Raw genomic sequence first — 24,319 nt, forward strand, 5'->3', positions numbered from 1 at the left:
AATATTTTAAAGGAAGACTTCTGCCTTTTTTTTTTTCCTTCTCTGTTTGACTTAATGTAACTTGATGTTTTATGAGTTTGGAACCTCTGCCAGTCTTGGAGTATAAAACACATCACCATCAAATTGGAGATGTATGTCAGAAGTTTGTGGCTTCTGGGAAAATACGATTCTGTCTTGCAAATACTGGCAACTCATGGGAAATGACTGAAGCATTGAGAGACTGACACTTATGTTTGGAATTGTTGAACTATTTATTTAGACCTCATGAAACAGCTAAAAATCCAGCAACTGAAAAGTCCACTAGCTCTGATGATAGGAAGCTTTTCAGTATGCAGTGAAACTGTGTGAAGTTTAGACTTCAGTGATGAAGAAAAGATCTCAAATACAGACGAGCCCTCAAGTGTGAACACAGTGCAAATTGAGAACTATTGTCTCTGTAAAGTACACAACCAGAAAGCTGCAGTGAGGCTATTGCTTCTCGAGGCTGACGCAAAAACCTCTCTACTCTGCTTATCTGATTTCATTGTTGTGTTTTAGAATCCCATTGGCAGCAGTCAATCTGGTAAGAAAGAGACGAGTTTTAACTCTGGAGCTTCCTGAGACAGGAGTGGAGGCTTTAGGGCTGGCAGTTGCACTGGTCATTGGTCCTCCCTGCCCTTTCTGTAAAGATAAAATACGTGCAACTTCGGGTCACAAAAATGTATGTAGTGTGTGTATGTTAAAAACAAAACCAAATGTGACTTCTAGATATAAAACTTTGGGCAAAATTTTATACTATTAAGGCTTAAGTAGAAACACTGAACAGGTTGAAACTTTTAGTGAATAATATTTCTGTTGGTAAGTTATCTGTCAAAAACACTTTCTGTGTCTGCTTAAAATAATTAAATGGAGAATGGACTGAAATTACCTTCTGCTTCTCTTCACAGGCTGAAGAACAATGGCTTCCTTCAGCAACCTGACTATTGGCATTGCTGTTGCCAGTTTTACTGTATTTCAGCTCCTCTTCCATGTTGTAAGTTCCTGGGTGTCAACACGAATAACACCTGGTTTTAAAAATCTCAGCCAAAAAAGGAAGATTGAATGGAATTCAAGGTAGGGTGTTCAAAACAACTACAGCTAGTGACCTACCTGAAATCATCAACACCTGAACAACCTATGTGTATATATATAAGACTGCAGAAAACCTTATTAGTTAATTATTAGTTAAACATGTGTAAAGATCAGAGGGCTGGCTTCAAGCGCTCGACAAATTATGCATGTGAAATGTTGAACCTGCTTGATGAACACACAGCATTACAAACACTTGTCCATTAAACACTTTGTTAAACAGTGATGCCAGAGTGAAAGTCAGTAAAAAAAGAAAGCAGTGCCTGGTGAGAAGTAATATGCTGAAGTGACACTCTAGTGAAGTGACTCTAGTAAAGAGAAGAGATAGGAAATTCCATTCCAAACTTCTATGACAATCAAAACTATTGCAATTTATTGCATTATCTAAATGCTAGTGTATCTATGGTTATGCTTTTGGGTGCAGAGCAGTTTGCTGTCTGTTTCCTTGTGCTACTACACTACTAACTGTTTTATGTAAGTCATGGTTTTCCAAGAAATTTAATGAAGTTTTGGTATAGTATTTAAGAGAGTCAGGTTTGACAGGTAATGTGTGTTGGTAGGAAAGGAGACTTCAGTAAGAGGAAGCTATGGCAGACACAGGGTATACATTCAGGAAAGAGTTGTGGCAACTCAATGTGAAAATCTTCCTCACTCCTTTTGGGTTTCTGCATTCCACCACTGGGATGGACTCACCTACATTACACTTATTTCCTCATATAAAGCACTGTTAGAAACTTGTTCAACCCTGTGATTCTTTCCTGGGCACTTTCCTCTCTCTTAAGCCATAAAGGAAGTATAGGGTACTAATTGCGAATGGGATGATCAGTGAGGTTTTATTTGCAATATTCTACTCTGAGAGGGTATATGTAGTACACAAGGTTCTCCAGTTCAAATGAATTGGTACAGTACAACTTTGTTTGAGTAGCCTATTACGACTTTAAAATATTTTTTCAGACGTTTATCAAATTCGAAGCTCAAAAACATGTACTGTATGGCTGTCACTGCACTCAAAATGCATTAGTTGCATCATTGTTCCTCCTCAGTGATATTTAGAGGTAGTATCAGGTGGATACTTTTAAAGTTGTTTCTATTGTTGTAAGCAGCATTAGTGACTCAAATAGTCTTGCCCTTCCATTTGGCAAATGTCCGCTTGCATTGTTCTTAAAGGCAGCATCTTAATTTCAGTTCCATCTTTGAATAAGTACCTATTTTCAGAAAAACTTTGTAGGATGGCAGTTCATAATATCAGTGCAGCTTAGGTTTATCTCTCTGTTACAACTGATAATAGAGGCAGACAGGGAAACTAAACTGTTAGCATTTGGAGCTGAACTTCTGTCTCTAAGCCACATCAAGTGGCCCTTGAATTGCATAATAAGCTTTGTGAGAACTTACCCCATGCCTGGTAGCGCTGTGCTGGTGCAGTGCTTTGCATAATAACATGAATTGTTTCGCTCATAAGAAGTGTGCTGGAAATAAGCTGCTCCATAATCTCTAGGCTACTTTGTAGTAAGATGTTTAACTGCTCAAGTTGATACAGCATCCCAGGCTATGTCCTCTTTTACTTCTTTCTGCATTTTTTCTTGGAGCTGAAAGCAGGATGTAGATGTTGGCAAAGAGATGAATTGTGATCCAGAGCTTCATCAGTTTCAGGAGTTAGAAGGCATGAAACACAAACCATTGCTCATCAACAACTTGTAGATGTTATACCTGAGGAGGGCATGAAGTGAAAGAAAGGCTAACTGTGCTTGTGCTACTTCAGCTCTGCTAACCAAACAGTATTTTGTCAAACTGCCTCATAACTCCTGTATTTCACCAAAATTAAGAGACACCTCAAGGCGCATCTTGTAAATTCAGAGAGGGTAGATGGATATATATTTATTCTGCAGATAGCTCTGCAGGTAAAGTTACTATCTCCCAATAAAATGAGTTGGGTTAACTTAAATGATTTAAAAGTGGGTGGTTGTTATTTTGTCCTGTATTGAACTGGTGTAGGGAGGGCACACACAAATGATTCAGTTGGCAGTCCTGAAGGAAACTGGCACAGAGGATGGTTATGCATTTTTATCAGCTCAGCTGGGTCTGGAAGAGTGCATCTGTCCGAAATGAGCTGTAGCACTGAAAATATATTGTTACAGTTTGGAGGGCTTTGTAATTAAGTATTTGAGCTGCAGCTCTTTCCATACTGTCAATCTGTTTATTCTGACCTTCCAAGAATTAAGAACCAGTAAAGTAAGTGGTTCTGGCATCTTAAGTATGCTGATGCTCAAAATGAGTTAAAAACTATATTTTGATATAGATGTACTCTTCAAGTTGTTGTGCATAAATTCCTGTCACCTCTCCTATAATACATGTTTGTACTGCTATTAAGTAGTTGTGAAGGAAAAAAAGTATAAACGAAGGAACAAGTATGCACTGCTGAGTTGCAACTTTTTTGTTTGCAGTTTAATGAGGAGTTAAAGGATGCAAGCTTTGACAGTAATTTCAAGGAAATGTACGGAGCTTGATAGCTTGACCTAGATTCCATATTAAAATGCAGTGTTGTACTATTTCCCTTCTTCTGTCCTGTCTTTTATGGAGAAACTTCAAAGTCCAGAGTTAAGGAGGAAATCTGCTTCTGCTGCTTTTTTTAAATTTTATTTCTCCCCCTTCAAGTGCTATGCTTGTGTCTAACTTGTATTCTGAACACTTAGGTTTGGATAAACAGCCACTCCAGAGACAAATGCAACTGTAAACTCATGAGTATATTCTAGGACAAATTTTCCTTCTTGCAGCATTATCCTCTCCTCAAGTTCAAATATTCCAGATATTTCTTAAACACTAATACTGTATGCCTTACTTTGTTTTAAAAAAGGAAGCAAAGTTCCTATCTTTGTTAATTCTGTGTTGCAAGAGTAGATCTTTTAATTAAACTATTAATTGTCATTAAAATTGCAATAATTAAATTTTCTTCCTTTGTTAAAAAAAAGGGGGTGGGGAGAAGTGTAGCCTATGCTATAATGGCTATTAATTGTTCTCATCTACCTTCTCTTACATTTGACTATTCATATTATATTAATCTCCATTAATTTTCTGGAACACTATTGAAAAAGCTGCTGAAAATAGCACAGTGACACTCTTGAAACAAATTGTAAATAGAGTCGTCTTTTATGAAAAGTTACAGAATTTTCTATTGCCGATAGGTAACAATATAACTTCTGGAAACAGAATAGCGATTATAACCTACTCTTTCTTTGCAAAGTCTTCCACAGGAAGGAAGATGTTTTCTTCAAATCTTGAATGGTAAGAGTTTAGACTCCTGAGAGTGCCTTAAGGACATTTAAAATATTAGTGACCTCCAAATACATGTATTCAATATGTACAAAGACTAGTCTAGTAACTAACAGCATTTGTACATTTGTGTGCATATTGTTAATGCTGTGGATATGGTATGAAGGTGTTTCCAATCACACAGCATTGAACCTAGTTCTCATCTTTCAAACAGTATCCATGATTCAGTACAGCTGTTTTGTCACATAATTTTTCTGTATTCCTAGTCACACTTGAAAAGTGGGAAAGCAGACAGTAGCTACACAATATTAGATGCAATTTATAGCAGTGTTACACCTATGGCTAGAGCAGAAAAGTTACACAGTTTGGCGCCATGCCCATTGCATTGTTCTATCTTCCAAGAATACATGTGGATTCAAAGGGCAGGAGTGGTCCTGGCCTGTGTGCTGGCAGAAACCCTGCTGGTGCCTCTGTAAATAGGTATTTCTCTTTAAGTGGTTGTTAACATGCAGAGTTTATCTGCAGTGTGCATGCAGCCTGTATACTGGAGACTATTGTCTTTGGGGAAAAAAAGTGTTGAGTCGTGAAGCAGGGACAAGGCAACTCTGATTACTGTGACTTATACAGAACAAGAGAAGTATAAAATAAAGCTGCAAGCTGTTATTCGTGTGAACCTGTAGCTATTATACCTCGGGTACTCAGCTACAACATTTTATTATACAAGTTTTCTCTTTGAAAACCAGAATCTACTTCAAATGCAGTAGAAGTTCTGTCTGAGACAGATTTTTCTGTCTGAGATTTTTCATTTAATACCACTTTCCAAACCTGAACTTGGCAGACTTGTTATGGGTCATCTATTAATTTGGTGCCTGAAAAGAGAAACCTGCTGCTGCAGGACTCGTGGGCCAATCCGAATATGAAATGCATACAAATTTTCCAGCAAATGGGACAATCCAGAAAGCATTTGTTAGAGAACTAAATGTCATATTGTCTTTAATATATTGTTCATTCATATATGGAATAATTGGAGGAAAATTTAGATCTCTATTACTTTTAAGAGTCTGCTTTCTATCTATTATCGCCAATCCCACTTCAATCTAATAGATTCTTTCTTTATGACTGTTTTTTTCCCACCTGTCAGTGGATAAGTGGCTGGATATAGCATAAAGCATAAAGAGCAGATGATTGTCTTCCACAGAAGTATCTGGATGTGTTGGAGAATGTCTTTGGAAACATCCTACCTTAAGCACAGTATAAGAAGTTGTGAATAGCAGTAGCTCATTGTGACTGTGATCTCTTTTTCAGGACAGTGTCCACATTGCACGCCTTGGTGGTTGGAGGGTTTTGCCTGTATATTTTGTTGTACGATGATGCTGTTAATGCTGACCGTATCTGGTAAGGCACGTTACATAGATGTTGTGTTTCCATGATAAAATAACATAATTGAGAAGAAAAAAAATCCTGCAGTGTATTAATTACTGAAATAATTATTTCATTTCCGTTTAAAATATGCAGTTGTGATGTGTCCATTTTTATATCTGTACTATTTGAAAATTTGATAATTATTTTGTCAGTATTAATGTCTTCGTTCAGTGTGTTTCTGTGAAGTGGAATAGATAAAATACAAGCAATTTATTTGGAATAGCATATTAAATTACTAAAGACTAAACTGTAACTAAGCATGACTGCAACTATCTCTTTAATAATTTTAAAGTGAAATTGAAAAGCTGTTGCAGATCTGGAGAGTGTATGTCTCTGTCAAAGTTGGAGTGGCCTATTATATGTCTAAAATATATATGTCTAAATTGATAAATGAAGATGTTTGTATTTCTGCCTCCCATAAAGCTCCTTCAATCATTTTAACAAACGTATGACAGTTTCGAGGGCTAAACACTTCACAGAGCAATAGGAATATTTAATAAATGGGCTTCTAATATTTTATCTACTTAACAAAATATTTTACAGTAAGCTTATACTTTCTTGATTTTTTAATTATATTGTTTTGTTTCACACTTTTTTGAGGGAGGAGAAACAATATGGCTTCATTTTATTTGAGTTAATTATAGATTGGTACTGGTGTTTTGACACTTCACTTGTTACCCTCTTGAACTCTTTTCCTATAGAAGGAGGAGACCATATTTTTCCTAAAGAATAACTAATTACTTTAAGTTTCATTTCATGTTTCTGTCATAGACTGTTGCATTTCACCTTGTCAAAGGACCACACTGGGAGTCAGTTTAAACTCACATAATACAGTGTCTGATGCTTGTTCCGCTAGTACATTTTTGTAAGGTAATGACAATGTAGCATGGATTAGACAGGATTGGGTTCTTGAGGCATTCTGCCATGGACCTGTTCTGTGGCTTTAATAAATGTAGCACTAAGGTATATTTAGGCAACATTGACCTCTTCTGTATGTAGTGATATATAATTAGGTTGGCTGGTTTTTTTGGTTGCATCCTGATATCTTTAGAGAGATCAGATACAGTCTGAATATCTTATGAGATCTGTTAACCATGTTAAAAGCAGCATGTTATTATGACTCTCTTGGTGAGTGTTGTAGGCTTTATCAGATAGAAGCTTTTATCCTGGTTTGTCTGAGTAGATGTTGTTCTAAACAGTACAAAAGAAGTCATGAATGGCAGAAATAAAAGCCTCTTGGTGATGAAAAATAAATAGGATCTTCACATTTACTAAATTTTCAGGAGCAATTCTAAGAAAAATCCAAATTAAATAGAAATCAAACCATTTTTGTTCTTAGTGAGTTTGAGAAATTTTTTGTTGCATTATATGTAAATACATATTTTGTATAATATATTGAAAACTTAATGTTGCTTATGAAGCCTTAGTAAAATTGAAGAGATAAAAAAACAAGTTATATGGGAAATACCCGATGGACTTTTACAAGGCTGCTTAGTCTGGGCATGTAATACCCTTATAAGCTGTGGGACTTTGTCATTTACAGACATGAAGGATGCATAAGCCTTTCTGTAGGAATTTCTTATTAATAATACCAGAAATATTTGTGTATCTAGTTTCAGTAGTTTGTGAGTAAATGTCCAGGAATCCTTCGTGCAGGTTGATTGCACAGCTCTAGCAGGAAGTCTGAAAATGCTCAGATTTTTGACTGCTGGGAAGGTTTTGATACAATCTTTTCCTTTAGTTATTTTCACCATCTTCGTGTAGTCATTGACTGTATGACAGTATTCAATAACTTTTTTTTTCAGTGGGATTTAAAAATATCTGTAATGAAAAATCTATTATCTATAATGAAAAATCACCAGCTCTGAGCCTCTGCATATGCCAGCCTAACTTCTGGGTTCATGCAAAGCTTAAATATGTGGTGATAGTGATACCCATATGTCTTGGAACAGATCAGAATTCCTGCTAAGGGTTTGGGCTCAATGGAGAGAGAATTGTGGTATTACTGAAAATAGATAGGGTAGCTCGTAACAAAGACTGGAGCATTGGTAAGTTACAGGGAAACATCAGTGTTGTGTATATATACATTTTTTTGGTGGTCTGGGACTTCTCACACTTTTCCTTTTTTTCTGTATGTACTACACACTAGCTAACACAGATTATGTAGAAATTGTTTTTGTGGTGGTGAGAATCACACGGTAGAAAATGTGGAGGTGGTAGAGATCAGATAAGGAGAGAGAGAAGATGTAAATAAGTGAAATAAGTGAATTAAGTTGTAGACTCTTTCCTGTGACTGTTCATTTTATAGTCATTACAGTTTTCAAAGTCCGTTGCTTGATTAGCCTTTTATATCACTGTATCTGCAAAGAACTTTGAAGAAAGTCAGTCGTGTACTTTTGTTTGTTCTACTGTGCGTGTCCACGTGTAATTCATTTGCCACACATTGCTCCTTAGCAATCACCAAAGAGATAGCTCTTCCCATTTGCTTATTCAAGTCACTCCCTGTTTGTCATTCCTGGCTCTTGCTTGCATCAAAACTAGGCTGCCAGCATCAGTGCTCATTAACTCCACTGCACTTTCCATTCAAGGAGGTAGATGAGGAAACCTAGAATATTTTAGACTAAACTCTAAGTTTTCCATTAATTGAGATTATTTTGGGATTCTAACATGGACTTTGCTTGAAGGGAAGAGAGTGATGGACAGTGCAGCCATATATGTTGTTGAAGTGTTGGTTTGGAAAGTCTAAAGAAGGTTTGTTGCAAAGTGACCATTCTCTGGGGAAAAAAGAAGGGAAGTGAACCATTCCCTGTCTCATCCAGTTAAGTCATGTTTCCCAGTATCAAGGAACAAATTTCATATACTCAGTCCTTTGCATCTTCTCTGGAGAGGAATATGAAGGCTCAGTCTTGGTGCTGTTGTGCTGAAATGTTTTGGGACCACGTAGAAGTTGGGTTGTGAGGCTGCTGCTGCTGCATCTGGGAGCTCTAACAGGAGGGCTGTAACTAAAGAGTTTCTGCTAAAGTAGGGAGAACACATCTGTCTATGCTCTATGTCTAAACCTAAAGAAGCACTCAACCCACAACCTACGTAGCTCATGAAATCAGGTTTTGAAGCCATGGAAAAATGTTCCTATCTCAAGCTGTAGTCAAGAGAGCCTCTATGGCCAATCTTGAGAGGTGGAGTGAGCTCCAGGCTCTCCTGATAGTGGTTTTATTTTGTCTTACAGCAGTATTCTGGTTTGGGAGTCCTATTTTCCTGTAAGCTACCCTCTCACTTAAGGAAGTAGTTAGTTTCAGATACTAGGCAAACCTTAAAATTTACTGAACAGATCTTAATAATACAGGAAATCTCTTGCACTGCTCCATTTTAATAGGATTAGGAAATTAAAGCTAAGTAATAGCATTTTACTGTGTTCTGGCTGGGGTAGACTTTGTACTGGAGGTGGCTGTAAGCACAGTTAGGTTCCTTTTTTCTTGAAAGGTTTACAACAAAGGTTGCTTTCACAGCTTTTCTTGAGCAGTCCACATTTTATGAATGGGTTGATCTGTCACTTGAAACTCAATTCATACTTACACAAAACATAGCTAGATTAGTTCCACAACTTACTTAATAAGTTGCGATCTTTACATCAAGTTAGAAGAGATTTGCTTACCAAACCCCTCCAAGTAGGAAGAGGACAGCAGAGGAAAGTACAAATGTTGCTTGCTGTAATGTGGATGCTTCCCTTTTTTCGTCTGTAATCACAAGTCTGGGTTTGTTGAACATTGTCGAAGAACAGAAGTTGTGTGTGTGCTTCTAAGAGATTTACCTGCTGCATGTTTGGCACTAAAAAGGTGTGAAACTTCTCTGGAAAGCATTTCTCCTCGAAGGTTCCTTGGCTTCAAAGAACTGCCAAATAATGCCTTTCATGTCTACTTCTATTCTGTTTATCCCTATAAGCATCCATCTGATTATGAATATGAAAAGGACCAGCTGAGCAAGATATTTTTGTCATCCTTAGGAAAGTTTTCACACAGGCAGAAAACAAAAATGGAGGCACAGAGTGTCAGTTAAAGGTAAAAGACACTGACTGGGCTGTTCTCTCTCATCCTCAGTTTCCAGAGAAGCCAGCTCAGAGTACCTTGCTCTATTTGAGTTCTAACCTCTAGCAAGGCTCTTGGGGCAATCTCTACACTTAAGGCAGGGGTTAATCCTGATTAGGGTAGTTAGTGGATGTCTTTTATCTGGGTAGAAAAGGAATCAATTTTCATGACTAGAACTCTTCTTAACCAAATTGTGTTATATCTTACTGATGAGCCAACAATAAGGTGACCTGATGGACATTGTGTTTGATATGTGTATGTCCTTTGCAAATTACCTTGTTAAAAAGGCTGTAACTATGTATTTTTGGTATGTTTACAGGGGTGACCCTTCAATGGTGAAGCTGAATATTGCTATTACCACAGGCTACCTCATTTCTGGTAATTATGCAACATATATATAACACACACTATCTGTATATTTATATTGAGACACTACACCTATATATTTATACGAGGCCACTATGCTGAAGATGTGATATGTGCATACAATACAATTTCTACTGTGGCTTTATGATTGCTAATGGAGTTGTGGGTTGTGGTGAAATCACAGGATCTTGCTAGCAGATGTGAAAGATGGAATGTCGCCCCAAGCACTGAGGAAATGCCGCAGTGTGGCTTTGTGATGGTTTGATATGCAACCACCAACTCCAGCTCAGTTTTGTCCTTTGGCCAATTGAAGAGGTGTTAGAGCATTGCCCTTCACTCCCTTCACAGTGTCTACAACTTGTAGCTTTTTTATCATACTGTTTCTTCCTGTGACCTCAGAATGCTGGCAGAAGAATTTTAGTAGTCCTCAATACAAACTGAGGCAAATGATGCCATAGGATCTTGCATGCCCATCTTTTAGTCTCACTTTAAGCCAAAACTTAAACATGTATAAAACAGGGAAGTTTTAAATTATTTTCTTGGTATGGTCTTTACTCCTACGTATGTTTTATGTTCTTAATTTTGCTGTCTAGTAAAATTGTCATGGAAACTTTGCTACAAAATGCTTTGGAGCTTTCTTTTGCTATGTGGGGAAAATAGTAACTTATCTAAGTGAAAACTTGTGACTTGAACTACTTTCAATTCAGGGAAAACTTCTCATGTTAGGTTGAAGTTTCTGGACAGAGACTGGGCCATGGACTTGCTTATCTCTCAGATTAGATTACTCACCCCAGTGGAACTGATATTCTGGTGATCAGCACACTCTGTTAAACTGTGGGTTAGTTTAAGTCTCTGTTTTTTGCATAACTTCTGCTCCCATGTTTAAATTAATCAGTATCTATTTTTGAATAGTTATGCATTAGATTTTAATTATGAATTAATGAATGCCTTTGAACAGAGATCTCAACCTGGCCACTCATTCTCTCACTTCCTTATATAGTTAATATTTAATTATTAATAGGAAGTGTAATGGCCATGTCAGATGATACAGAGGCCTGCCTGAGGATAGCTAATATAAAAGAGATCAAGGGACACACTTCACATAAAAAGGCAGGGGGTAAAGTCTTTGATTTGGAACCGTGGTCACTAATATTTCAGTCCAAAGTTCTCATTTGGAGAAAGCAGGGCCAGAAATTGCTTGTTCCAGTACAGAAAAGAAGATCTGAAATCTCAGGCCATCATGGGAGAAGAAAGAACATTTCTGTTAAAGCTTTCCCTATAACATTAACTCAGGTCCACTATGTCATTTTTGCAGTACTTGGAAAATTTGGAATAAATAGAGGTAATATGCTTATCATTCCAAGTGTCTTTTGCAAAATATTTTGGTAAACAGTTCCCCATTTTTGATTCAAAAGTTCCCCATAATACATCCCTGCATTTATTGCATGTATTTGTTTATTTACTATGCCCTCTGTAGACCCCCTACCTTTTTATTTTTTGGTCACTTATTCCAGATTTTTGGGTCAGAAGTGTGATGTCACGGTGAGATTCAGGATCCACTTTTTCTTCCAAAATATTTCAACTAAAGTTATTGCTTCTGTACTTCCATTGATGGGGAAAGTAATAATTAATCACAATTGTTGGGAGAATACTGTTGCTTAATTTTTTGGCTGAAGTAAAGTCTTTAGGATAAAGATGCTCTCTTCAGAGATAATTGATTCAAGTTTGTACTGATACCCTGTCTTGGTATATCTCTAAAACTTAGATAAACTATTCTGAGGTCAGTGGTTGTATAATAAAATGTTCTTTATAGTTATTTCTGTTCTTTTGTAGATCTGTTGCTTATTATTTGCTACTGGAAGGCAATTGGTGACAAATTTTTTGTAATACATCACTTGGCAGCTCTGTATGCTTACTCCTTTGTACTGGTAAGTGCTGTATTTTCTAGCAACATAACAAGCAGATGAGATTGAAGACAATGCTTTTATGTATCTCATTTGTTTAATGTTGAAAACATTTTTCACTTGATAGTGAAAAGCATATTACACTTTCAGTCATCATTCTTTCTAAATGTTTTTATCTGTTATTTGTGGTAAGCACATGCCTTTTCAGTGTTACACTCCTTCAACAAAAATGGGTAATGGCTGAAGTTAAAACTCTTCTCAGTTTTTGCTGTAAAGAGGCATTGACAGAAGGGCTTTTCATATGGTTATAGAAAAGGGTTTCAAATAAAAGCACAAGCTTGAATATTTAGTTGGAAAATTAGAAGGAAATGGTTTCAGGTCGTTATGTTCTGTTTCTGTCTCCCAGGTAACAAGTGGCAGGATGAGAGGAAATAGCCTCAAGTTGTGCCAGGGGAGGTTTAGACTGGGTATTAGGAAGAATTTCTACACTGAAAGGGTGGTCAGGCATCAGAGTAGGCTGCCCAGGGAAGTGATGGAATCACCATCTGTGGAAGGGTTCAGAAGGTGCGTGGATGTGGCTGTTGGGGATATGGTTTAGTGGTGAACACAGCAGTGCAGGGTTAACAATTGGACTTGATCTTGAAGGTCTTTTCCTATCTTAATGATTCTGTGATTGTATTTGCAAGGCCACAGGTCAGTGATTCCTAACTGTGATGCATGTAGTATAGTCAGATGGATGTGATTTTTCTGGGATAGGTTTTTTTCTTTTCTGTTTTATGAATTTATTTTTTTTTATCAATTATGACGAAGTGATCCTCTGAGACTTCTTTTTTAAGGTTAATTTGGTGGGGAAACAATATACCATTAACTGTATATATCTATAAAGATCTGTGGTGCACATACAATGAGGGGAAAAGGGGAAGGATTGTGTTATAGGATAAAGAGTAAGGTACTCATTGCTGCTGCTACTGTTGCTGGAATTTCTCAAAGATGTCCTGGTAACTCTGGTAGAAATGCTATTGGTGTCCAGAATAGAATAATGCTCTTGAATTTCTTTTGAAAAGCTCATTCAGTAAAGCAATCTTACAAAATACAGTTTACTTCATTTACCCTTTTTCTTTCCCTTCCCACTGTGTGAATCCCAGGCTTAAAATATTAAAAGTGTCCAGATGCCAGATTAGTGTCAGATTTCCCATGTAATGGTTTGAAGGGGCTGAAGTACACTGACAAGTAAATACTCTGTTTCAGGTTGAAGATAATTACATCTACTAATATTATCATGGATGAAAGTGAATTAGAACTGAATATTAGATAAATGAAAATACTAGTACGAAAGCTAATCCCTGATGCAGAAAATGCATTAGTTGTTGCTAGAGTAAACAGAAAATGTAGTGTTAGCATGTTTAAAGCAGTTGTTATTATTATGTGGATATAGCTCTGCTCTTGGATGAAAGGGCTTTACATGCTTTTTCTGCTGTCAAATCAAAGCTGAGAATTCCTCTTTGCTTTGGCAAATAATGTTCCTGAAACAACGCAGGGAGATTTTTCTTTAGCATACAGTGTTCCTGTTTGGGCTTGTTTAAACATTGAGAAATCAAAAATATCTGTAATTCTTTTAGACAGCAGTAGTATCATGATAATTATAACCTATGACTACTTGTGCAAGTCTTCTCTAGCTAGCTTTCCATGACCACTTAACTGTAAGTCTTTTAAAGATTTATTTGAAGTAAGAAGCTACTGATTGGAGATACCTGAAGGGAAGTTGCAGCCTTTATGATAAAACTCATTTTGGAAGTGCAAGGAAGGTGGCCACAGCTGGCAAACTCACCATCAGTTTAAATAAAGAACTTGAGATGTTGTATCATTCTGTGTATACTTGAAGACTTAAATGACAATTTCACATCTACATTGTTGATTTTTGTATGTCTGTTTTGTTTTGCTAACCAGAGCAAAGGTCTGCTGGCTTATTTTGGAAACTTCCGTCTACTTGCAGAGTTCTCCACTCCTTTTGTCAATCAACGGTAAGTAATTAGGGAATGTTTCCACAGTTCTTTTAAAATCTGCATTATTATTTCTATCACTCAGGAAGTTTTTTTATAGTTTTTGAATGTCTACTGAAAGGAAATTTATATATATTGAACTAAGGATTTCTATATGGAAGTCTTTTTTGCTGTGAAGATGTTCTGCTGCTACACTGCTGCAACACTATAACTAATGTATTCACCCCGTAGTTCCTTATTAGATTAGAGCAGACTTCATCTGAAATGCCAAAATTTATGAAAATACCAAACAAAAAAGTTCACAAATAGGATATTGTTTATTACCTTTTGTATATTCATTTAAATTTTATAATAAAGGCATTTTCAATATGGACTTTTTCTTTGGATCATGGACCAGGAGAAGAAGCAAGATAATATTGTCATCAGAATCCTAGAATGGAATTACATTGCCCTATATAATTTGAAGTTTATTTTGCACTATTGCACGTGTAGATCAATAATATAAATGTATATTCTTTATGTGCTTTCAAAAATAGTTCTGCAAGTCATTTTCAGCACTTAAAATTAGAAAAATAGTAAAGCATCTAAATTTATCTGGAATGATTAATTTTCACGCTTGTGATTAGAGAAGAAAGGGACAGAAGGTTCTTTGGCAAAGTTCAGTGAGAGTCAAATCGTGCCCTGTCTTCTGGTTTAAGTGTTTCTACTGGATTCGCTGCTGTATCAGAAAAGGAGTATGATAATGCTGCATAACTGCAGGGAATGGGAAAGCTGTCAGTGGAGTTTCACAGTGCTGTGGGGAGGGTGGCCTTTCTCCTTATTCCATAGCCACCACAACCCACGTGGGGACAGGGATTTGCCCCAGAAAGACTTCACCTCAGGTGAGGGGCTTTGAAATAGAGCAATGCTGCAGTTGTCTTCTCTTCCTCTGTTTGTTTTGCAGTGTAGGATCAGATCTTTCAGTGTATCAGGTATCTATTCCTCACCCATGCTTTTTGGGGTGTATTTCTACTTTACCGATTCTACATGTGTGGCATCTGTTTTTCCTTCCAGGTATCTGATAGAGAAAGGATAAGGCAAACAGAAACTGTAATCCTCCTGCAGACAGGCTATTACCCATTACTGCACTGTGACTGTAAACTCTGAAATATTTTATGACACTGTAGCATTCCTCAGAGCTCTTAAGAATAAAATAGATTGTGCTGAGATCCCTTTTGAACATTAGTTTGGCAAACTCAAACTTAGGGAAGGAGTGGGTGGGATAACGGAGCTCTCCAGAGGGTTCTTTCATTTACGCCAGTGCAGTTGAGTAGGAGATCATAGTCTAATGTTGCCTGTGCTCTGTGTGTGCAGAGAAACTGAAGAGTAAATAAACACTTTTAACTCACTTAAGAAAGAAGGGCATACTATATTCTAGGTTTTGTATCGATATTCATGTCCTAGGAAATGGCTGTTCCCCCAGCTGACTTCTACCAGGACAGGAATTCATCCTGGGTTTAAGGGGGTACCTGTACTGACGCTTACCTTTCAGACTGTGGCATTAGGAAGCATTGTGATACATCTGTCTATTAAAAGTAATTTACGTTATACTCTAAAAGTGCCTATGGTGAGATTGTGAGTCTTTGAATACTGACATTCAGAGCTTTCTCAGAATAGCAGGAATCACTGCAGGAGATAAAGTCCCTTGCACTAAGGGATCTCATTAGTGCATGATTTTCTTTTCCCCATTAAATTTGAAGAGAATCAGACCCTTAAGACAGTAAGTAGTAGATAATGGTAATGACTTACATGATGTTTCTTTTTGCATTCTTAGTATTACCAAAAGAGCTATTATTAAAATACAGAAAGATATATTCTAATCTCAGAACTGTCTGTGTACTTCCTGTCTGTGTTGTTAGGGATCTCTAATTGGAGGTTGTCTGTATGCCAAGCATTTAGATATTTTAATGTTAGTATCAGCAATAATATAATTAATTCTGAACTGTAATGGGTAAAATTGTAATGGTAACTGTGATTTACAGACTTATGTTTTTTTTCTTAAAATTGCTGGGAGAGGGAAGTTGCTATGCTGATGTCCAGTTACCTATATTGGCACATTGCAGTATATTTGAAAAACATTTTTTATGTTACTTTTTGATTCTGCATTGTATGTATCACTGCAAGTACAGGCTTTGATCGTAAATCTGACCAAACATACCAGGTCTTTCTCTTCATCATCCCAGTAGGTGTTCTGTGATAAAGCATCCTGCTTCCAGGCTGGACTGTCACCTCCAGTGCCTGGATTTTAGTTGTTCTAATTGCATGCTTAATGAAGTTTTGGAGTATTTCTGTTAAAACTGGATGTCTGGCAAATCTTTTTAGTATATATATATATGTATATAAATAATTACTTAGGTTGCAATCATTAGGTAATTAAATTAAAAATTACTTTTAAAACCAGTTCTAGAACTGTGGGTTGTTGTTTTTTTTGTTAAATACTTCTAGCCTTGAATTTTATTAGAAATAAACTGATTATTTCATTCCCTTCCCCATCATGAATACAATGATTTAAATTATTTTTCTCTGGTCCTGTCTGCCATCGCTGCACAAATTTTACTTGTGTTTATTCTGGTTTCAGTGTGAGTGGCAAAGAATTAGAAGTTTATTACTCCTTTTTCTAGGCATTCAATCCTCAGGTTCTGTATGCCAGGCAATAGATAAGTTATGCCTGGCTACTAAGGAATTAATATGCAACAATTCTTGTTTAAAGACCACTTGTGACCCAGTAGTAGATAGAGAGGCAGGTTTTAGAGTTATCTTTTTCATTGCATAGCATTCCAAGCTGAGACATGGTTGAGAGCCATTTACAATGTCTGCTTTTGAAGTTCCTGTTTTGGGCTGAAGAGCAGCAGTCAGAAAATCCCAATTATGATAAACTGGAGCTGTATCTACATTACCATTCCCAAATACAATTCTAGAATTGCTTTCGGAGAAACAGAGAAGATTTTAGTTGCCCATTGATACAAATTGTAATAGTAAGTAATAAATTTATCTTCACCATTTTAAAAGATAATTTTATTATTGTGTATTACACAATAGTCACTGAAATGCACACTGGTTGTCAACTGATTTACAGTTCACATCAGGGTTTTCTATGTGTTATTCTGTTATGTACGGGATGTGGCACACTACTGAAGTGGCAGGGAGAAAGTGCAGCCAAGCAGAAGAGTTTGCAACTGGGCCAAGACACAGTGCAATAATTTAGAAAATATAAGGGTAGATGCAATTAATAAATCATTAATTAAAAAGAACCATGAAGTAAAATATTTTTTAAATGAGATGGCTTCAAGTCTGCCTGGTATCTGTGAACACTTCTTTTGCAGGTGGTTTTTTGAAGTACTGGGATATCCCAAATCTTCAAAGGCCAACATCATCAATGGTGTGCTGATGACAGTTGTGTTCTTCGTGGTGAGGATTGCCGTCATGCCTATATATTACAGCCACGTAATTGCTTCATTTGGAACAGAAGCTTTCCACAGATTAGGATTTGCAGCCCAGAGCGCCTGGATTATCTCAAGTGTTGTCTTGGATGTTATGAACGTGATGTGGATGTTCAAAATTGCAAAAGGATGCTACAAAGTGATTTGTCTTATTGGACGCAAGGAAGCCAAAACTCACAGAAATGGAAAATCTGCCTAGAAATCGTACATGAAATGAAATTTCTGCTATGAAAATAATTTGGGTTCACTGAAACAGTGCACATTTCTGCCATGGAATGCTCCTATTAAGGAAACAAGGTATTACCTCTGTACTGACCTTACTCTTTCCCTAGCCACACTGCCTGCACACCCAGGGCCACGCTTTACGGATCCTGTCCCGTGAGGAATAAAAACAAAAGCTCACACAGATGAGTTTCACGTGTCTGTTCTAAGCAGTTACAAACTACAGAAATCAGAAAGGAGTAGACTGGTTACTTGCTTGTCGTCCACCAGTGTGTTCGAAGTGTTTCACTCAGGTTTCTCAGATTAATGTGTTTTATAAATCCAGTGAATACTGACATATCTCTTTTTTTAGAAAATGAAAAATTCCCCAAACTCCTGATATGGTGCAATTTTCCAGTCACGTTTCTATGTTTTCTTCTAGGAATAACAATCAAGATTTCATTCTTGACAACTTTTTAATTTTTGCAAGTAAAGCTAAAAGTTTGGCTTTGATTCTGTGAAGTCTTTTACTGCTTCTTGTTCTACCTTATATGAATCAAAACATTTTGGGAAATTTATGAAATAATTTTATCTAAAATGCTGTATTATAAGACTACGTAATATCTTAAAAATGGTTAAAATTCACATTTTGATGGGAAGAATTCACACTTGCTGTGCTAGATTACATGCAATAGTACATCTTCTAAGTTGCCCATAGAATTTTTTTTTGTAAATTAATATGGTAAATGATATGTGGAAACGATGTAATTTTTACTGGAGTGCTTTTTCCTTTGCTGCTACTACCTTTGAGAAGTGCTGCAACTCTCCTTGGAGTATTTTTAACCCTTGGCTATTTGGATTCAGAGTTTAGTTTCAGAGGGATGGAATTCTTCTATATACATGACATATACCTTCCAGTAATGCTTTTTTTTCTTTTTTTCACACAAATGTAATATTTGATATGAAGTCTTGAGGGTTTTTGTCACATTTTCCACGTAGATCAAGTCAGAAATCTGAGGTGTTGACTAAAAACATTCTTGAATTAACTGTGCCAAACTTCTGTAAAGCTGTATGGTAATTCTGTAGAAGGAACAGTTCACCTCCATAGACACAAATTTTTATTTTTTAAACACACATTTGTCAATAGGTACTCAGTTCCTCCTTCTCTGAACCTGAAGGTTTGGAGGTCATCAGAGAGGAACCTTATCATCTCAGAATAGTCTTAAATCTAACTTATAATACAATTTGAGGAAATTCTGAGTTTTGTTTTATTTTAAAATGATTTTGAGAGCTATATTTATGTGTAAATTGGTTTTGTTTACTTTTAACCATATTGGAATCAGGACTGATTAACTTCTAGTATTTTTCCTTGACGTAGTTTTGCTTTGTTTTGTTTTGTTTTTTTTTCTTCACATTACTTGTTATTTGTTGCAACTTCTGGTAAGGCGTGCTAAAAGCACCCATTTTCACTGAGACTTTAGTGCAAATCCCAATTATTGTGGCAGTCTGTTTATTTTTAAGGAAAAAGACAAAGCATTTACCCTGAGTAGGATGATAAGTCCCTCTGACAAAGCTGGACGATGTGAGCGCTCCCTCTGCAGTCGGAGGTGTGCGTGCCCTGTGCTGTGCACTCTGCTGAGGGACTCGAATGAGATGTCTGTAAGAGCCCAGGAGGACTCCTTAGGCTGAAATGCCTTATAACCAAGGCAGCTGCAATGACTTGAGTAGCCCAGTTAAAATGCTGTCAGGGAGTATTGTTTGGACAAGTGCAACACTCACTTTTAAAAGCCTAATTCCGCTGTTTAGCTGGTCAGGCTTTTTTCCCAATCCTGCCTAGTTAGTGGAGAAAGCAAGGATTGTTAGTACTCCTGGTTTTTGCATTCTGTGGTTATGAATACTTCACAGGCCTGCAGACAAAAGATCTGTTTATGCCTTGGGAGAGTTGGCAATTAATCTGCTGAGCTGTATGATTTGCGTGAGCGCAGCACCTCATTTGGGTGCTGCTAAATCCATAGTCTTTTAGAGTTGATCCTTTGTAGAAAGAAACCGATTCCCTTTTATGCTAATCTGCAGAACCTGGTATCTTTTCAAATGTGATTTCAGTCAATCTAATGCAAAATTTAGGCTTCATAAAAAGGCTTTGTGTGTCTATCACCTTTGTGATTTAAAGGTATATATGAAGTACTTTTTTCTTGTGGTTTTAAAATCCCTAGATCAGAGAATTGTTTTGTAATAGCTTGTTCCTTTCTAAAACAAGTGGAGTAAATTGAAACATTTTGGAGAATATGTTTGAAAGCAGAAGTCTGCTTCTGTTATTTGGAAAGTAGGATGAAAAAAGTCAACAAGGTAATTTGGAGCAACTTTTAAGGTGATAACTCATGAAAATATTCTGAAATTCATAATTTCTTAGCATTAATCTTTAATATTTTGATATTTTAAATATTTTGTTCTTTGTGGAGACCATTTATTAAAATGGTCTATTTCTTCCACTTATAGATAGACTTGTGTCTGATGGGGGGGGTGAAGTAAGTAAAGCTAAAATAAAATTAATGTTAAAACTTTATTTAAAAGTAAAAACAAACAAACAAACTCTGCATAATACACTTTGGGCAACAATCCAGAATTGAAGGGCAGTGAAATAACTCTTTTAAAACAGCTAGTACCTTGGATCGCTGTACAAATTTAGTGTAATTAAAACTCTATTTTGCAATGCATTAGGTTTAAATTTTCTAACTTTTTTTAAACAATATTACAATTATGGCCTGATGCATCTGCTGTGCATCAGAAGACAATTTTTTTGTGAAAAAAACTATTAAGAGCTGTGACTTTGGCAAAGACTTTAGTAAACAGGGTGCAAAGCTGTGATGTACTGAATACAGTAGTACCGGGCACTTTTTGCCTACTATTAAAAGCTTATAATACAGCAAATTAGATAGCTGCGGCACCCAGTTTTTTAATTGCACTTTATTAATTTGAAAAATGTGGTGAAATATTGATGAAATTCAGTGTTGAAAGCTTGTGTCTTTCTTATGCAAAAAAAGTAAATGCATGATCAGTAGCATCGTAATAATTGCTTTTGAATGTAATATCTTATTAGTGGCTTAAAACTTATATTTTTAACAGATGCATTATAAAAGCAGACTCTTGGCATGTCACCAGGTGTCTTTGCTGTGGACATATCAAATGGAAGGAGTTAATATTGTAAAAATACCCAGCTATCTTAATTTTTTTTTCTTTTCCATTCTTCAATACAAGGTGACATCAGTTTGATGATCATGGGAGAGACTATTTGTAGTGGTAGGGCTGTGTGTAGGAATGCAAGTTTCCCTTTTTTATGACATTACATTTTCATCAAAGGATTAGTAATTACCACTTTCAGAACTACTACAGGGAATGGTAGGTCAAGTTCTGTTTTTGTAGTTGATTTGCGGAATCAGTACTTGCAGAAAGGAAATAAACTTCAAATACTCATTTTCTCAATGAGTGTTTCAGTGGATTTTGGTGAAGTCGAGAGCCTCACACTACAGAGATGCTTTATGTTATCTGAGCGAATTCTTCAGTGGTAAGAATTACATTACTGAAACCTACTCTACCTCTATACATACATACTATCTTGCGTGAGCTCAATAACTTAATAACTTAATTGCTTAAAAAATAGAATCTGTTGAGAAATTAAATATATCCTATGCACGGGAAAATGAGGGTAACTGACTTCATATACAAATTCTTAAGAATTCCAAATTTTGTACTAAAGCTGACTAAAAATTAGTCAAAGTGTTTGGAAGAGAATAACTTTCATCTTTACTTAAAATGTTGTGGGAGAAGATTACTTATACTGCAGAACAAACATTAGCCTAAAAGTAAAAGCTTACACAAGCAAGCAAAGGCATTTAGGCAGGTTTAAAGAGGAGAGGTGGAGAAGACTTTGAGAACACCCATAGAGATCCAGATGTCTTCCTACTGCTGTAGTTGGGACAACAGCAGTTTGATACATAGCAGAAAGGTTTAGGTGGTTCTGTATCTCTGTTCGCAGTGGAAAATGAAACTACTCTTTAAAATTTTAAAGCTGTATAAAATGGGATATCAGTTGTTGATTACTATATGAAGAGGACTTTTCTCATGGCCTTGTGTGTGTTTAAGCATATGTATATACAAGTTTTCTGTAAAAGACCACTTAGAGAAGTTTGTAAAATTGTTTTGTGATGCTTCTGCTGAGCCATTCAGAGAAAAATAAAGGGCTGCTTGACAATTTCTCGAGTTTAGGGTCTGGTGCAGTGTTGGCTGCCGGGGAAAGCCATCAATAAAGCAAATAGAAAGGGATTAGAATTTTTAGATTAGAAAGTGCAAATGTAGGAGACTTTGAAAAGTATCGCAGCCCCCTTTCGTATTTTTAATTGCCTACTGTACAACAACATTTTCTGGCTATACGGAACTTCATGACAGAAAGTTTGCTCCTGGTCAAATTTCTCTATGGAATACAGCTGGAAAAAGAACAGTATTTAATTACTGGGATTCTGACAGCAGTCAAATGGAAATAATTATGATATTTATGGACTTTTAACATTCATCTAAACCTGGATAAAATCTCTGTTGGATAGGTGAAGGTCTTAGGATTTTCTGAAAGCAATTTGAAAGTTCTTTTTATGGCAGAAAAGATGAAAGAGGTGCTGCTTGGGTTGTTTAGAAATCTGGGATTATGCATCAAATCATACTTTTAGGTAGTAACACTTCGTAATGGTTCTTACCCATTAAAAATTTCTACTAGCTACCTCCTTTGACATTCTTGCTCTATTTATAATAACCAAGCACTTTATAGCTCAGTAAAGAATGCAAGGTAGCTATGAAAAATAAATTGTATCATTTGGTATAAAAAATACTTTGGCAAAATTTCTTCTGAGAACAATTTCATTGTGTGATGTCCTGTACTGAAAGGCCATCTGTTTATAACAAAGTACATACATTTTTAACCTAGCTGTAATGTAAAAGAAATGTCTTCAAGAGAGCGAATTATGAAGAGTTCAGCATGGCTTGTTATCAACCATATAATGATTCAGTGTGCTATTTATAACTTCCTACTTACTGAAATTGAAAATATAAAAGCAAATAAAATATTCTGTATTGTATCTTTATTTTTAATCTATGTGTGGGATGTCAAACATTGTACTTGTCTTGTGGACAGGACATGCTTTTATGAGCCTATAAATATTTAAGTATATGAGAATCTGCACCCAAGTGGAACATGTTGCATGTAAATTGTCTTCTAAGTTTTTAAATTTTGGTATTTTTAAAAATTTGCTAAGTTTGAAAGCAACATTTAAATATTAATACTAAGCTGTAATACAGAACGCAACATTTTGAATGCAATATGGCATATATTGGTTTTGTTTATTGTAATCCTATTCCAGTTTCACAAGAGAAATCCATCAAATGATAGGGGGAAGGGAGGAAAAGGGCTAATCATGAGCTCGGCTATATAATTTGCACATTTAATATGCACACATCCAAATATCCTGGATTTGTTTCTAGCATGCATATGTCAAACAGTGTTTTCTTTAATATTGACAGGTACCTATACATGTGGAATAATTTAACCCATAAGCACAGCTAACCTGTTATAAAACCAAATTAAAAAACCTGTTGGGAACAAATGAGTTACAAGTTAAGCATAAGTAATGGAGCCTGTAATTAAAAAATATTTATACCTTCTACCTAAGAAGAAACTTGATAAATATATCTAATTTATGTGCAGAGTGAGGATGAAAACTGTAGATTCTGCTATACTGATTTCTGGTAAACCTTGACAATCTGATTTGCAGTAAATACTAATACTATCACAAAATGTCAGGACCACATTATTGAATTCAACTAGTAATGTGACCTGATTGTAGTAGCAATCCTTATCATGGCACAAGAACTTAAAAATGCAATATAACAATTCTGCAGATTGGTGATAAATGTAATCAGTCGTAGTAAGGCAAATGATTAAGTATTGTGGGTTTAAATTTACTTTTTATTACAAGAAAGAATCTGAATTATTTGTTTGCATTTCAGTGATACTGTAAGGCATTTCTATATTTGTTTAAACAGTTTAGGAGCTTGCATAAAATGATATTGGCTGATTTTTTTTCCCCTTTGATATATGCAATAATGTCAATAAGCAATAAATTGCATGTTGTATGCAAGGTATTGGTACTTCATAATAAAGGAAAGGAACACAGTTTCTTATTTTGTGAATTTTTCTTTCTTATATGGTAATAGCTTATGTACCTATAATGAATGCATCATGAAAGAACAATTTTATTTGGGTTCAGATCTGTAGCAACTGGCTTATGTGGTATCTTGAGATTTCATACTGTATCTTTTTTATTTAAAAAGAGGTGGAGACTGGAGTTGCTCAGGTGGCTGGACTTGTCAAGGCTGAAATTCTATGTAGAACATCACTGGGGCCAGCAGTGTAACTTATAATGTAATTTCTCTTGTGCATTGGGGGA

At 36.0% G+C, this 24,319-nt stretch overlaps 1 protein-coding gene across 7 annotated transcripts in view; it reads left to right on the forward strand.

Annotated features, from left to right (window-relative positions):
- Positions 1-24,048, forward strand: part of TLCD4 (TLC domain containing 4) — a 42,085-nt gene extending 18,037 nt beyond the window's left edge. For all 7 annotated transcript variants that reach the window (XM_050307470.1, XM_050307473.1, XM_050307472.1 and 4 more), the window contains 6 exons: positions 927-1,092; positions 5,680-5,769; positions 10,198-10,256; positions 12,078-12,172; positions 14,096-14,169; positions 17,511-24,048. In XM_050307470.1, coding sequence (XP_050163427.1) covers positions 938-1,092; positions 5,680-5,769; positions 10,198-10,256; positions 12,078-12,172; positions 14,096-14,169; positions 17,511-17,826 — 789 coding nt within the window. In that variant the 5' untranslated portion in view covers positions 927-937 and the 3' untranslated portion in view covers positions 17,827-24,048. The remainder of the gene's footprint in view (positions 1-926; positions 1,093-5,679; positions 5,770-10,197; positions 10,257-12,077; positions 12,173-14,095; positions 14,170-17,510) is intronic.
- Positions 24,049-24,319: the final 271 nt, after the last annotated feature.

The sequence above is a fragment of the Myiozetetes cayanensis genome, unplaced genomic scaffold (assembly GCF_022539395.1).
Source record: "Myiozetetes cayanensis isolate MyiCay16 unplaced genomic scaffold, myiCay2020 scf12, whole genome shotgun sequence".
Classification (NCBI taxonomy): Eukaryota; Metazoa; Chordata; class Aves; order Passeriformes; family Tyrannidae; genus Myiozetetes; species Myiozetetes cayanensis.